Source organism: Amblyraja radiata, chromosome 35 (genome assembly GCF_010909765.2).
Source record: "Amblyraja radiata isolate CabotCenter1 chromosome 35, sAmbRad1.1.pri, whole genome shotgun sequence".
NCBI lineage: Eukaryota > Metazoa > Chordata > Chondrichthyes > Rajiformes > Rajidae > Amblyraja > Amblyraja radiata.
Genome location: NC_045990.1, coordinates 17,641,736 through 17,658,123, shown reverse-complemented (window position 1 = coordinate 17,658,123; position 16,388 = coordinate 17,641,736). Strand labels below are relative to the sequence as shown.

General features: G+C 48.3%; 1 protein-coding gene across 2 annotated transcripts in view; it reads left to right on the top strand.

The window, feature by feature from the left end:
* The window catches only part of gcdh (glutaryl-CoA dehydrogenase), a 30,457-nt gene that overhangs the window by 3,197 nt on the left and 10,872 nt on the right, over nucleotides 1–16,388 (top strand). For both annotated transcript variants that reach the window (XM_033012267.1, XM_033012266.1), the window contains exons 2-5: nucleotides 9,403–9,441; nucleotides 9,936–10,079; nucleotides 12,046–12,108; nucleotides 16,036–16,206. In XM_033012267.1, coding sequence (XP_032868158.1) covers nucleotides 9,403–9,441; nucleotides 9,936–10,079; nucleotides 12,046–12,108; nucleotides 16,036–16,206 — 417 coding nt within the window. The remainder of the gene's footprint in view (nucleotides 1–9,402; nucleotides 9,442–9,935; nucleotides 10,080–12,045; nucleotides 12,109–16,035; nucleotides 16,207–16,388) is intronic.

Here is a 16,388-nt window from a genome sequence, read left to right as displayed (position 1 = left end):
GCCATTCAATATGATCATGGCTGATCATCCAACTCAGTATCCTGTACCTGCCTTCTCTCCATACCCCCTGATCCCTTTAGCCACAAGGGCCACATCTAATTCCCTCTTAAATTTAGCCAATGAACTGGTCTCAACTACCTTCTGTGGTAGAGAATTCCACAGATTCACCACTCTCTGTGTGAAAAATGTTTTTCTCATCTCGGTCCTAAAAGATGTCCCCCTTATCCTTAAACTGTGACCCCTTGTTCTAGACCTCCCCAACATCGGGAACAATCTTCCTGCATCTAGCCTGTCCAACCCCTTAAGAATTTTGTACGTTTCTATAAGATCACCCCTCAATCTTCTAAATTCTAGCGAGTACAAGCCAAGTCAATGAGGTTCTGGTTAACCAATGTTTTGTTTTTCAAAACACTCGTCCTTATACATAGACGCCTTGGTTGGTTTTGCCTCTTCAACTGTTCGATGTAATTTTGTAAATTATTTTGGCACCATAAATGTGGTGACTGTCTAGTTTAGTTGTGTACTGTTTAGTTTAGTTTAGAGATACATTGGCGAAACCGAGTCCGCACCGACCAGCGATCCCCGCACACATTAACACTACCCTACACCCACTCGGGACAATTTTACAGTTATACCAAGCCAATTAACCTACAAACCTGTACGTCTTTGGAGTGTGGGAGGAAATCGGAGCACCCGGAGCAAACCCACGCGGTCACGGGGAGAACGTGCAAACTCCAGACAGACAACACCCTTAGTCAGGGTCGAACCTGGGTCTTTGGCGCTGTGAGGCAGTAGCCCAACCATGTCACCCGAATATAATGTGCATTTAGGTCACCCATCACAATATGGTGTTTAAGAAGGAACTGCAGATGCTGGAAAATCGAAGGTAGACAAAAGTGCTGGGGAAACTCAGCGGGTGCAGCAGCATCTACGGAGCGAAGGAAATAGGCAACGTTTCGTCCCGAAACGTCGCCTATTTCCTTCGCTCCATAGATGTTGCTGCACCCGCTGAGTTTCTCCAGCACTTTTGTCATCACAATATGGTTCTTGTTAACCAATGTGTTGTTTTTTAAAACTCCCATCTTTATACATGGATGCCTCGTTCGGTTTTCTCCTCATATCTCTTCAACTATTCGATGTACTTAGTTAGCACCAGAAATGTAGTGACTTGTGTACTGTCTACGTGAAGTCAGACAAAAATGCTGGAGAAACTCGGCGGGTGAGGCAGCATCTATGGAGTAAAGGAATAGGCGACATTTTGCGTCAAGACCTTTCTTCAGACTAGGTGAGTGAGGTCTGTTGTATGATTTTACCGGGTTGCATGCAAAACCAAGCATTTCATTGTACCTAGGTACATGTGACAATAAAGTCACATAATTAAATCATTAAATTCTCAATAGGGAGGAACTGCAAATGCTGGTTTAAACCGAAGATAGACACAAAATGTTGGAGTAAAGGGCCTATCCCACGACTCCATGCGGCAAGCGCTACCTAACGTGGTCGCTTGAACCGTACGGCCTCGCGGGGCCGGTCCCACTTCGATCGCCGGAGCCGTATGGAGTTGTGCGTAGCTGGTCCCGACATCGAGCGGGTCTACGAAAAACTGACCCTGTTCAAAAATTCCGCCCGGCGATGGCCTGCCGGCCCGCAGCCGCCTCAACGCCGTACGTCACGCGCGAACTTCCTGCGGACGTCGCTCGCACTTCATGTCACTCACTCGACCTCCGCGCGGCCCCCGCTTCTGGTTGGGTAGCGCTTGCCGCATGGAGTCGCATAGGTCGCGCTTGCCGCATGGAGTCGCATGCTCGTGGGACAGGCCCTTAACTCAGCGGGGACAGGCAGCATCTCTGGAGAGAAGGAATGGGTGACGTTTTGGGTCGAGACCCTTCTTCAGACTGAAAGTCAGGGGAAAGGGAAACAAATGAATGAAAATAATGCAAAATTACATTTCTCTATAACTCTCCGCTGCTTCAGTTCAAGTCTCTTGTCTTTCATGTTGTTTAATTGTTCCATTTTCAGCTTTCAAGGGTCTATGCTCTGGAATTCCTTCCAGAAACCTGCCTGCCTCTCTCTGGGGGAAATTCTGTAACATTTGTCCCTTGTAGCAAGTCCTTGGTCATCTAACTACTCCTGGCCCCAAATGTTTTAAATTTGATAATAATTGCTTACGTGGTTCATTTTGCTGATTGGTGGTGCGAATTTGTGATTAAGACGAGTTGGGCAGGAAGTCAGAGTATATTTCTTCAGGGTGTTGTTAGAATGAGAAATTCTCAGTTTTGTGCAATCTTGAAACGGCTTTCCTTAGTGCTTGTGTAAGAAAATGGAATCTTAACATTTAAATTGGAGTTTAATCTAAGTATAAGGTGTCAGAATTTTGGAGGTTGAATGTGAGGGGACATTATATCAATGGCAAGACCCTTAGATGTACAGAGGGAATCTTGGGGTCTAAATGGCCTGTCCCACTGTACGAGGTAATTCAAGAGTTCTCCCGAGTTTTCCCCTGATTCGAACTCGGAGAATGTCCGTAGCGAGTCCGTAGGAGTTTGTTGACGTCTCGTAGCGGCTCGTACGAGTTACAGTAAGTACTCGGGAAATCCGGTAAACTCGTCACGTTTTTTCAACACTGAAAAATGTCCACGAGTAAAAAAAATACTTGTGATGAAAAAAATTGTACTTTTTACTCGTATGAGCCGCTACGAGACATCCACAAACTCCGATGGACCCGCTACGGACATTCTCCGAGTTCGATTCGGGGGAAAACTCGGGAGAACTCTTGAATTACCTCGTACAGTGGGACAGGGGCTTAAGTCTATAGATCCCTGAAGGCGGCTGAAGCAGTTGATAGAGTGGTAAAGAAGTGGTTGAAGGGTCTGTCTGTCCCATTTGGCCATTTAAAAAAAAAAGGGAAAAAAAAATTCTCTTTTGGGCGACCTGTAACCTGTGACCTGTGGCCTACCGCCACTATATTTCCACCTGCAGGGAGCAAATCCGAGTCCGTACAAACTAGTTTCTTGTCAGAATAATGGGCCTGTCCCACTTGGGCAATTTTTTTTCAGCGACTGTAGCAGTTGTAGCAAGTCGCCGAAAAAGCAGAGACTGGGCTGTTTTCACTTGGTCGTGGGTTGACGCATGTATGGTCGTGAGTCGTCTCCTCAAGTCGCCTAAAGAGTCGTAACGTTTTTCTGGTCGCCGCTGGAGATTGAAATGTTACGACAGTGGCTACGACAACCTACCTCCTAGTCTACGGCAAGCTACCGACAACCGGTGACCCAATCTTCGCCACTTAGGACGTCCACCTACGACCACACCGACGACAACATACGACCACACAGGCGACAACCGAAGTCGACCCACGTCCACCCGCGACAAGCAACGACCCTGTCGGCGACAACTGAAGACAATTCAGTCGGCGGTACCTGTTGCCGGTTGACGTAGGTAGTCGCCAATGGAATTCACCGAAGTCAACACCCGGCGACAACCAACGTCACCTGGCGACCACCTACGACAGGAGAAGACAAGCTACGTCAAGCCCACAGTCGCCGAATAGGTTTGAACATTTGACCAGAAAATGACCAGAAAAACGTTACAACTGTTTAGGCGACTTGAGGAGACGACTCACGACCATACAGGCGTCACCAATGTGAAAACAGCCCAGTCACCGAAAAAATCGCCTAAGTGGGACAGGGGCATAAGGGACCAAGGAGACTGAATACTGTATTTTGCTTCACTGCATTTAAACCAAGAGGTTGAAGTTAACATGGAGCAATGCAGCACAGGAACAGGCCCTATGGCCCACAATGTCCATGTAGAACTTGTCAAGGCCAGCTCTTGTCTTGCATATAATCCACATCCATGTGCCAATCTAAAAGCCTGTTAAATGCCACCGTTGTATCTGCCTTGCCCCTGGCACTGCAAGCTTCATTCATCGATATAAAATACTCTTCACGGTGGCGCAGCGGTAGACCTGCTACCTTATGCACCAGAGACCCGGGTTCAATCCGGACTACGGGTACTAACGGTATGGAGTATGCACCTTCTCCATCAGCGCCTCTACTTCCTGAGAAGATTACGGAGAGTCGGTTTGTCAAGGAGGACTCTCTCTAACTTCTACAGGTGCACAGTAGAGAGCATGCTGACCGGTTGCATCGTGGCTTGGTTCGGCAACTTGAGCGCCCTGGAGAGGAAAAGACTACAAAAAGTAGTAAACACTACCCAGTCCATCATCGGCTCTGACCTTCCTTCCATCGAGGGGATTTATCGCAGTCGCTGCCTCAAAAAGGCTGGCAGTATCATCAAAGACCCACACCATCCTGGCCACACACTCATCTCCCTGCTACCTTCAGGTAGAAGGTACAGGAGCCTGAAGATTGCAACGACCAGGTTCAGGAATAGTTACTTCCCCACAGCCATCAGGCTATTAAACCTGGCTCGGACAAACTCTGAACATTAATAACCCATTATCTGTTATTTGCACTTTCTCAGTTTATTTATTCATGTGTGTATATATATTTATATAATGGTATATGGACACACTGATCTGTTCTGTAGTAAATGCCTACTATGTTCTGTTGTGCTGAAGCAAAGCAGGAATTTCATTGTCCTATCAGGGACACATGGCAATAAACTCTCTTGAACTTGAACTCTTCCCGTGACCTGCCTGGGTTTTCTCCGGGACCTCCGGTTTCATTCCACACTCCAGAGACGTACAGGTTTGTAGGCTAATTGGCTTGTTAAAACATTGTAAATTGTCCCTAGTGTGTGTAGGATAGTGTAGTGTATGGGGATCACTGGTTGGCACGGACTTGGTGGGCCGAAAAAGGCCAATTTCCGCGCTGTATCTCCAAACTAAAGTAAAGGAAGAATTTGACTTCTGTAACCTCTAACCTCTTAACTTCAAGTAGCCCTTGCTTTCCCTCTCTCTCTCCATCCCCTCCCCCTTCCCAGTTCTCCCACCAGTCTTGCTCATAGATCCTATAGCGGAGCAAGATAGACCACTCCTGCTAAATGCAATGGGCTGACGTGTATTGCGCAACGTGGGCCTATTTTTCATCCATTTCAGTAACCCGACCCGACCCGACTCGCAGTGTAATCAACGTTGCGGGGGAACAGTTTGTGTTAATAAATTATAATTCTGAAAATGAGGAGAAGATTTTTACCAAAGAACTTTTATTTTTACGAGGATGTTTCTGTCTCTGTCTCTGCACTAGTATCCTATGGGATCTTTGGTGCGGAGACGGAAGCCGGTTATGGAAATGGGGCCGAAAATTACCCTTGAATCTGCCCATGACCGTACTACGTCTTTTTCGTCGAGTGATCTATCTTGCTCGCTATAGGATCTTTGGTCTTGCTGTCTCTGACTACATTTTACCTCTGTACCGCCCACTCCCCTGACATCAGTCTGAAGAAGGGCCTCGACCTGAAACTTTCTCTCCAGAGATGCTGTCCGTCCCGCTGAGTTACTCCAACATTTTGTGTCTATCTTCAATTTTTCAATCTCACAGCTTTAAAATGGCGATGGTCATACACAATGGCTGACAGATATTATGTCCTGCCTAAAGCTCAAGGAAAGCAGGTACTCACTTCAACATTCAAATGGAAGGTTTCAGAATGCATGGGGACCTTTTTTAAATGCATTCCAGGCTTTGTAAATGCTTGATCATCAAGCACAGTTTACCAGCTTAACAGTCTACCCATTCACTTATCATGGATTATTGTTGTGACAGGCTGATATTTGCACATGCTCACAGGCAGTGACTGGGGAGGGATTCTTTTTGGTATCTCGTTTTTTCTTTTATTGTTGTTGTCTTGCTATCCCATGTACCCCCATCCATATAAACGGGTCTGAGGTGGAGCGCGTCTCCAGCTACAAATTCCTCGGGGTACATATCTCGGAGGATTTGTCCTGGTCCCTCAACACCTCCAAGCTGATCAAAAAGGCACAGCAGCGCCTTTACTTCCTGAGGAGGCTCAAGAAAGCCCACCTGTCCCCCCAGATACTGACCAACTTCTACCGCTGTACCATCGAGAGCATCCTGACCACCTGCTTCACGGTATGGTACAGCAGCTGCACTGTTGCGGAGGGGAAGGCACTACAACGGGTGGTGAAAACCGCGCAGCACATCATCGGTGCCCCGCTCCCTGCCATGGATGCCCTCCACCGAAAACGGTGTCTGAGACGGGCTGGGAAGATCATTAAAGACCCCTCCCACCCCAACCATGGACTGTTTGCCCTCCTCCCATCAGGGAGACGGTACAGGAGCCTCAGGTCTCGTACCAGTAGGATGAGGAACAGCTTCTACAATTATACCATCACATTGCTGAACTCGGAGTCCCGCCGATAGATTTCTCCAGTCCCTCTGTCCCCATTGTTTAATTATTCTGTATTTTTGATTATTCTGTATCTTCTTTTTTTTAAATTTCTATATGCACTACTACTACGGACTGACGCAAAACTGCATTTCGTTGTACCCATACTTAGTATTTGTGCAATGACATTAAAGTTGAATTGAATTGAATTGAATATGTTGGCATAAGCTGTTTTTTACTTATTTGTTACAGTCTGTCTGTAACAAATGGACAACTTTGCACTTTGTTATGTCTTTTGTATTGTATTGTATTGTATTTTAATGACCACACAGCCAGGCTGGTGGAATTTGTTATCAGTACAGCTCGGTACAGGTTCCAACATTTCATCAAACATTAAACATATAACATAGATATGCGTACAGACAGACACATTACATAATACATAAGGGCCATGCTTATTCTTATTCCTCACCGTACAGAGTTTAAAATGTTAATTGCAGTGGGAATTAAAAACTAAATAAAAAAGATTTCGATTAAAACATTTTTTTTTAAATGGCGATGGTCGGGAAAGCTGCTGTGGGAGGGGGTCTGTTTCAGTAACGTGTGTGTGTGTGGCTCAACTGGGACCAGTCGCACGTTGTGTTTGATTTGCTTTTTTATTTTCTGCTGCGTGTTTGCTCGTTTGCACAATCTGGTTTGTAAATGAGTAATCTGACCGTTGGCAAGCATAGGTAGTTCTTATTGAATATGGAAACTTTTTAAAGGTTGCACAACTCCAGCACAAACCTGAGTACAATGATTAGTACAGGTGTCAGGGTGGGAGAATGGGGTTAGGAGGAGAGATAGATCAGCCATGGTTGAATGGCGGAGTAGACTTGATGGGCCGAATGGCCTAATTCTGCTCCTGTTGTAGCGGCACCAAACGTGGTGAATAAGGCCAGACGTCAGGCAGGTTCAAACAGTAGTTTTATTCAGGTGTTACATGTTGGTCCGCTAATGTAATTATCATTGCTGCTGTAGCTGAGCGAGGTTGTACTCTCGGACTCCCTACGTCTCAAGGTGAGATTATGTAGCAGGACACTCCCCCTAGGCCGTGATGTCACGTGCCAGTGCTCGTAGCTATTGACGAGGGTTCGACCATAAGTGGTCTGTGTATTAGCTATAAGTGGTCTGTGTATCACTATTTATGAACATGAACACTACATCTGTTCACCATAATTACATCCACAGGCCCTTCGGCCCATCGAGTCTAGCGATGCCCGCATATTAACACTATCCTACACCCTAGGGGCAATTTACATTTATACCAAGCCTATAGAATATACTCTATACTTCTAAACTGACCACTGAAGAAATCTACAGGAGTTGCTGTCTCAAAAAGGCAGCCAGCATCATCAAAGATCCACATCACCCTGGCTACGCTCTCATCTCGCTGCTACCTGTGGGAAGCAGGGACAGGTGCCTGAAAACTATGACCGCAAGGTTCAAGAACAGCTTCTTCCCGGCAACTGTCAGACTCTTAAACTGTCACTGCACTGAACATTAATCCCAGCAACTATGATCTTCCATGGTGGACAAAAATGCCTGAGAAACTCAGCGGGTGCAGCAGCATCTATGGAGCGAAGGAAATAGGCAACATTTCGGGTCGAGACCCTTCTTCAGACCTCTTGGGGCTGCTGAATATCCCGCGGTCTAGGCATAAGCTTAAGCTTGCAGCTCCTAGACGGTGGAACAGCATCCCCCTTCCCATCAGAACTGCCCCCTCCATCGACTCCTTTAAGTCAAGACTAAAATCTTATCTATACTCCCAAGCCTTTCCTGACGTCCACTGAGCGAGGGCTATATGTATATATGTATGTAGTTTGTTTGTTTATACTATTCTTATAACAAATGTAAAGCACTTTGGCCAACGAGAGTTGTTTTTTAAATGTGCTATATAAATAAATGTGACTTGACTAGTTGCACTACTGACCATTTTTTGCACTATTGTATCCTGGTTACCGAGTATTACTGATTATTGATTATTGGATATTTATTTGTGTGTAATTGCATTAATGGGTCCAGTAAAGCCGCAGCAAGTACAAATGTAATGATTCCGTTGCCAGTACACGGGACGATGAAATGTGACTGTGTGGGATTGCTCCACCTTTCTCCCACATGCCAAAGAAGTGAAGGTTTGTCGGTTAATTGGCCCTCTGTGAAATTGTCCCTAGTGTGCAGGGAGTGGATGAGAAAGTGGGATAACATGGAACTAGTGTGAACGGGCGATCGCTGGTCGGCGTGGACCCAGTGGGCCGAAGGGCCTGTTTCCGTGCTGTGTCTCCAAACTGAACCTAAACACTTTTGGCACTCCTGATGAAAGAAAAAAGTGCCCTAAATGATGGAGGACTCTGGTGTTAAATGTTTTTATTTTTACTGGCTGCTAAATTTTAATGAAGTAAAATGTTAAATAAGTGAGGTACTCACTTAAAGAAATGGAATAGAATTTTTTCCTTCTTTCATTCTGTCCTTCAAGTACCTCACAGTTCCAAAGACTCTGGTTCGATTCTGACCTTGGGTACTGTCTCTCGAGTTTGCAAGCTCTCCCTGTGACCGCCTGGGTTTCCTCCCTTGTCCCAAATACATGCGGATTTGTAGGTTAATTAGACAATAGACAATCGATAATAGGTGCAGGAGTAGGCCATTCGGCCCTTCGAGCCAGCACCGCCATTCAATGTGATCATGGCTGATCATCCCCAATCAGTACCCCGTTCCTGCCTTCTCCCCATATCCCCTGACCACTATTTTTAAGAGCCCTATCTAGCTCTCTCTTGAAAGCATCCAGAGAACCTGCCTCCACCGCCCTCTGAGGCAGAGAATTCCACTGTGCAATTGTCCCTGGTGTGTAGGGAGTGGATGAGAAAGTGGGATGACATAGAACTGGTGTGAACGGGTGATCGATGGTCAGCATGGACTCGGTGAGCCGAAGGGCCTGTTTCCATGCTGTATCTCTAAACAAAACCACATGTCAGAGCAGTTGCAACATTTTGCTTTGATGTACACCGAGGTAAACATTCAAACAGATTATTTATATCACCTTTCCATTCCTTCACACAGAGAAAAATGAAAAAATGGAAGAGATAAAAGCTTCAAAACGTAAGTCATGCAATTTAAATCTTATTCCACTGCATGAATATTGTTTTACGGACTTTATGGTTTAATTTAGTGTGTGATCGGGTTTAAGGCTGCAGCCAATAGACAATAGGTGCAGGAGTAGGCCATTCGGCCCCTCTAGCCAGCACCGCCATTCAATGTGATCATGGCTGATCATCCACAATAGACAATAGGTGCAGGAGTAGGCCATTCGGCCCTTCTAGCCAGCACCGCCATTCAATGTGATCATGGCTGATCAACCCCAATCAGTACCCCGTTCTTGCCTTCTCCCCATATCCCCTGTCTCCGCTATCTTTAAGGACTCTACCTAGCTCTCTCTTGAAAGCCGTTCACATGAACTTATTTTAGCAGTTAGTTAGCTGGGGCAGATTAGAAGTTGATCAGCCAGCAGACAGGCAAGGTATTGGGGTTTGTGTCGATCGTGGGTCACTGGCTTTGTTTGGATGTTTCCTCATGTTGACCTCCTCTCCCGACAGCGGCCAGAGTGCAGTTTGACTGGCGAGACGCCCTGAACCTGGAGGGCCAGCTGACGGAGGAGGAGATCCTGATCAGAGACACGTTCCATGCCTACTGCCAAGCCAAGCTGATGCCCAGGATACTCTTGGCAAACCGCAACGAAGGTCAGACCAGCCCGCACCTCTGCCCCCTCTCGCTCAGTAAATTATCCTGTTAGAGTTATCAAGTGATACAGCGTGGAAACGGGCCCTTCGACCCAACTTGCCCACACCAACCAAGTAGAAGATAGACACAAAAAGCTGGAGTAACTCAGTGGGGACAGGCAGCACCTCTGGAGAGAAGGAATGGGTGATGTTTCGGGTCGAGACCCATCAGATGAGTCTGAAAAACGCACACGACCCAAAATATCACCCATTCCTTTTCTCCAGAGACGCTGCCTGTCCCGCTGAGTTACTCCAGCTTTTTGTGTCTATCTTCGGTATAAACCAGCATCTGCAGTTCCTACCTACACATGTCCCATCTAGTCCCTTCTCCCTGCCTATGGCCCATATCTCTCTAAACCTGTCCTATCCATGTACTTGTTGATAGGTTTAGTTAGAGACACTGCGTGGAATTGGGACCCTTCGGCCCAAAGGATCTGTACCGACCAGCGATCCCCGCAAACTAACACTATCCTACACACATACTAGGGACAATTTACAATTTTTACCAAAGCCAATTAACCTGCAAGCCTGCATTTCTTTGGAGTGTGGGAAGAAGCTGGAGCACCCGGAGGAAACCCACGAGGTCACAGGCAGAACGTACAAGCAACGTACAGACAGCACCCGTAGTCAGGAGCAACTCTTAACGCTGCACCACCATGCCATCCTAAAGAGTCATACAGCGTGGAAACAGACCCTTTGATTTGCCCACGCCGACCAACATGTCCCATCTACACTATTCCCACCTGTGATCCATATCCCTCTAAACCTGTCCTATCCATGTATCTGCCTAACTGTTTCTTAAACGTTGTGATATACCTGCCTCAACCACCTCCTCTGGCAGCTCGTTCCCTACACCCAACATCTTGTGTGCGTTCCCGCGTTCCTATTAAATCTTTTCCCCTTCACCTTAAACTTATGTCCTCTGGTTCTTGATTCCCCTACTCTGGGCAAGAGGCTCTGTACATCTACCCGATCTATTCCTCTCTTGATTTTGTACACCTCTTAAGGTCACCCCTCATCCTCCTACGCTCCAAGGAATAGAGTCCTAGCCTGCTCAACCTCTCCCTATAGCACAGCCACCCCCCCCTCCCCCCCCCCCGAGTCCTGGCAACATCCTTGCAAATCTTCTCTGCACCCTTTCCAGCTTGACGACATCTTTCCCATAACATGGTACCCAAAACTGAACACTATACTCTAGGGCGGTGCAGCGGTAGAGTTGCTGCCTTGAGTCCCGGGTTTAGATCCCGACTACGGGTGCTGTCTGTACGGAGTTTGTACGTTCTCCCCGTGACCACGTGGGTTTTCTCCAAGATCTTCAGTTTCCTCCCACACTCCAAAGACGTGCAGGTTTGTAGGTTCATTGGCTTGGTATAAGTGTAAATTGTCCCTAGTGTGTGTAGGGTAATATTAGTGTGCGGACTCAGTGGGTCGAAGGGCCTGTTTTCGCTCTGTATCTCTGAGCTAAACAAAACTCTAAATGCAACCCCACCAATGTATTGTATAACTGTAACGTGACCTCCCAACTTCTATACTCAATACTCTGACTGATGAAGGCCTATGCACCAACAATGTGCTGGAGTAACCCAGCGCATCAGGCAGCATCTCTGGAGAAAAGGGATGGGTGACAGTTTTGTTCGGGACCCTTCTTCAGAGTGGACGGCCCTGTGTCGACGAATGCAATCAGCCTGGTGTGCACAATCAAATAATGTCAAATAGAACAAGTTGTCCTACAACTTTAGGCTGTGCACGCCACACGCAAGAAGAAGAAGAAGCAGCGTGCTGGGATCACTGGTCGGTGCGGACTCAGTGGGCCAAAGGGTCTGTTTCTGCGCTGTATCTCTAAACTAAACGAACCATTCAGCCCATATTCAAACATGCTTCTTGTTGGATGACCATATATAATAATTGACTCTTTTTCTCTCCTCAGTGTTTCACCGTGACATTCTACACGAGATGGGAGAGTTGGGAGTACTGGGATCCACAATTAAAGGTGATGCATGTCCACAGCCTGCTTTATCCACTCAGTGACCAAGACACCTGATCTCCCGGTGGCTCAGCACCAACTCCCCCTCCCATTCCCAATCTGACCTTTCTGTCCTGGGCCTCCTCCATGGCCAGAGTGAGGCCCAGCACAAATTGGAGGAGCAGCACCTCATATTTCGCTTGGGTAGTTTACACCCCAGCGGTATGAACGTTGACTTCTCCAATTTCAGGTAGTCCTTGCTTTCTCCCTCCTTCCCCTCCCCTTCCCAGTCCCACAGACCACTGTCTCTGCCTCTTCCTTACTTTTTCTCACCATCCCCCCAACATCAGTCTGAAGAAGGGTCTCGACCCAAAACGTCGCCTATTCATTCTCTCCATAGATGCTGCCTCACTCGCTGAGTTCCTCCAGCATTTTTGTCTATCTTCGATTTTTCCAGCATCAGCAGTTCTTTCTTAAATAAGACAATACAATTATAATACAATACAATTCAATTTATTGTCATTTGGACCCCTTGAGGTCCAAACGAAATGCCGTTTCTGCAGCCATACATTACAAACAAATAGACCCAAGACACAACATAAGTTACATAAACATCCATCACATTGCTGTGATGGAAGGCCAAAAAACGTCTCTCTCCTCTCCCCCCCCACAAGAGATCTAACGTTTGAATCATTGAAGAACCTATAATGGGAGTACATGCCTTTTTGCTAAAGTGGGTAAATAAGAGGGGGTTACACACTCGATTTGCACCCCAGTCATACCTTCTTCCCCCCCCCACCCCCCCCCCCCCCCCATGGGAAGAAGATTTAAAGCACGCACCACCAGATTCAGAAACGGCTTCTTCCCCCACTAGTGAACGGTTCTCCCATAAACTTGGGTTCAAAGGTTATTTATTGCCACGTATGCACAGCATGTTGAAATTCTTTTGCACAATCCACAAACGCACAGTCCCCTATTTTGGCGCCATTTACAACAAATAAAATAAGTGTAAAGATGGGTCTACATGTTTGAAGTACTGGAGCAATATGTTCTTTGGCCCCCCTCAGTCATGGCTGACCATGGGTGTCTCCAGGGCTGGAGGACGCCTGTGCGTGACTTTGTTTAACGTGGGGAGACTGGTGCACAGACAGCCCACCCCACGGTCCTTGACAGATCTGGGTCAGGATCCAGTGGCATGGAGTCCAAGACGACCGGAGACCCTTTTCTGCTGCAGCCTTCATCCGCCTTCCCAGCCGTTGTGACGCTCCACTAAGGCCAGCCATCGTCCTCCGCCTGTTCCACCGTTGAGGTCTTGGTTGGATTGCTCTTTGTCAAAGACCTCCCCCTCGACCTTACCGCCATGGGTGGCCCTACCAGGAGCGCAGCTCCAGACGGCATCGCTCTCAGGATCTCAGGTCCACACAAGCTCCTCCACCACGACAAGGTGACAATCCACGGATATGTTCAGCCTCAGAATAAAAGGACGTACCTTTAGAATGGAGATGAGGATGGATTTCTTGTCAGAGGGTGGTGATCCAGTGGAATTCTGAGCTTCCCCTGCAGGCAGCAGTCCACCAGGCCCAATCTTCCAACCAACCCTATTACAGCCCTTGCACTTTTTAAATCTGCACTTTCCCTCTGTAACGGTAACGCTATTACCCTGTGACACTAAATTCTGTATTCTTGGTGTTTTTCTCTTGGTATTACCTGTTGTACTTGTGTCTGTTTAATTGTACTCGTGTATAGTCTGATCTGATAGATGGATAATGCGGAGAAAAGCTTTTCACTGTATCCCTGTTCAGTTCCTTGTTTGAAGGTGGTGTGAGCTCTGGTCTTGCCCAATTAAGTGATGGAATCAATAGATAGTGTGGGCCGAGACAGAGTGGATGTGAAGAGGATAAGGTCATAAGAGATAGGAGTAAAATTAGGCCATTTGGCCCATCAAGTCGATTCCAACATTCAATCATGGCTGATCTGTCTCTCCCTCCTAACCCCATTCTCCTGCCTTCTCCCTGTAACTTCTGCCACCTGTAATAATATAAGGCCATAAGTGATAGTAGTAGAATTAGGCCATTCGGCCCATCAAGTCCATGTTTCCACTAGTGGGAGAGTCTAGGACCAGAGAGGAACTGACTAAGAATATAAGGACTTGCCTTTAGAATGGAGATGAGAGGAAATTTTGGATGCCAGACAGTGGTGAATCTGTGGAATTAATTGCCACAGGTGGCAGTGGAGGCCAAGTTATTGGGTGAGGCGGAGATTGATAGCTTTAGCGTTTAGACGGGACAGTCATATGAGGAAAGATTGAAAAGACTAGGCTTGTATTCACTGGAGTTTAGAAGGATGAGGGGGAATCTTATAGAAACATATTAAATTACAAGTGCAGACCCGTTGGGTCTGTTCCCCCAACGTGCGGTTGTGGGGGGGGAGGCGGCATGCAGCATCACACACTAACTACACCCCCCCCCCCCCCCCTCCCGCACTCACGCTAATGGAGGGGAGGAGGGGGAGAGAGAGAGAGAGGAGGAGAGAGAGAGGGGGGGGGAGGAGAGGGGGGGGGGAGAGAGAGGAGGTGAGATGAGGGGCGGGGAGAGGTGGGGTGCAGGAGGGGGTAGGGGTGGTGGAGGGAGGGGGGTTTAGGGGAGGGACGGGGAGGAGGGATGGAGGGGGGATGCGGGGGGAGGATGAGTGAGAGGGGGGGAGAGGAGAGGGAGGGCAGAGCGAGAGGGGGGGGAGGGAGAGAGGAGGAGGGGGAGGGAGAGGAGGGGGGACGAGGAGGAGGGGGAGAGGAGGGGGGAGAGGAGAGGGGGGAGAGGAGAGGGGAGAGGAGAGGGGGGGAGGAGAGGAGACGGGGGGGGAGAGGAGGAGAGGGGGGGAGGAGGAGGAGAGAGGGGCGAGGAGAGTGAGGAGGGGGGAGAGGACGAGAGGGGGGGGAGAGGAGGAGAGGGGGGAGAGGAGAGGGGGGAGAGGAGAGGGAGGGGGGATGAGGACGAGGGGGGGAGGAGAGGGGGCGGGGGAGAGGAGAGGGAGGGGGAGAGGAGAGGGAGGGGGGGGGAGGAGATGGAGGGGGGGGGGGGGGAGGAGAGGGAGGAGGAGGAGAGAGAGAGAGAGAGGGTGCCTTTTTACTTCAACCCAAACAACCATTTGCAGGCAGTGCTTTTTTACTTTAACCATATTTTCATTTTCAAACCACATTAAGTGTACTCACAGTGCTGTAGACATTTGTCAGTGTCATTCAGAGCTCTGATTGAGGCACACCACTTGCAGAGACTGATTGAGGCACACCACTTGCAGAGACTGATTGAGGCACACCACTTCCTGGTTTTATAGTCCCTCCCCCTCCCTCCAGCAGAGGCAGCAGAGAGAATGGGGAATGTTGTAAAAACATTAATATCTCTGTCAATTTTCATCGACGGGAAAAGTCCTCGGCACACATGCGGCGGAGGGGGGCTCTGAGCGAGGTGGCCAAAAATGACGGCCGTAGGTGGCGGCGTACTCTCGGAAACCGCAGCACAGAAAGCCAAAACCGGTCAAGAACAGAGTTTTAGTAATATATAGATAGATAAAAGGACTGGACAAGCTACATGCAGGAAAAATGTTCCCAATGTTGGGCGAGTCCAGAACCAGGGGCCACAGTCTTCGAATAAAGGGGAGGTCATTTAAGACTGAGGTGAGAAAAAACTTTTTCAACCAGAGAGTTGTGAATTTGTGGAATTCCCTGCCACAGAGGGCAGTGGAGGCCAAATTACTGGATGGATTTAAGAGAGAGTTAGATAGAGCTCTAGGGGCTAGTGGAGTCAAGGGATATGGGGAGAAGGCAGGCACAGGTTATTGATAGGGGACTATCAGCCATGATCACAATGAATGGCGGTGCTGGCTGGAAGGGCCGAATGGCCTCCTCCTGCACCTATTTTCTATGTTTCTATGAGTGCCTCAGGATGGATTGTGTTGCAGGTTATGGATGTGCGGGGACCTCGTACGTGGCCTACGGCCTGATTGCCCGCGAGGTGGAGCGTGTGGACAGCAGCTACCGATCCGTCATGAGTGTCCAGTCCTCCCTCGTCATGCACCCGATCTCCGCCTACGGCACCGAAGCGCAGAAGCAGCGGTTCCTTCCAAAGCTAGGTGGGTCACTCTCCCAGCCGTGCTCCACCAGCAGCTCCCGTTACTTATACATCGGCGAGACCGAACGTAGACTGGGCGATCGTTTCGCTGATCACCTTCGCTCAGTCCGCCTGCACCTACCTTATCTTCCGGGTCAGTTGCCACGCACTTTAATTCTCCTTCCCATTCCCATCCTGACCTTT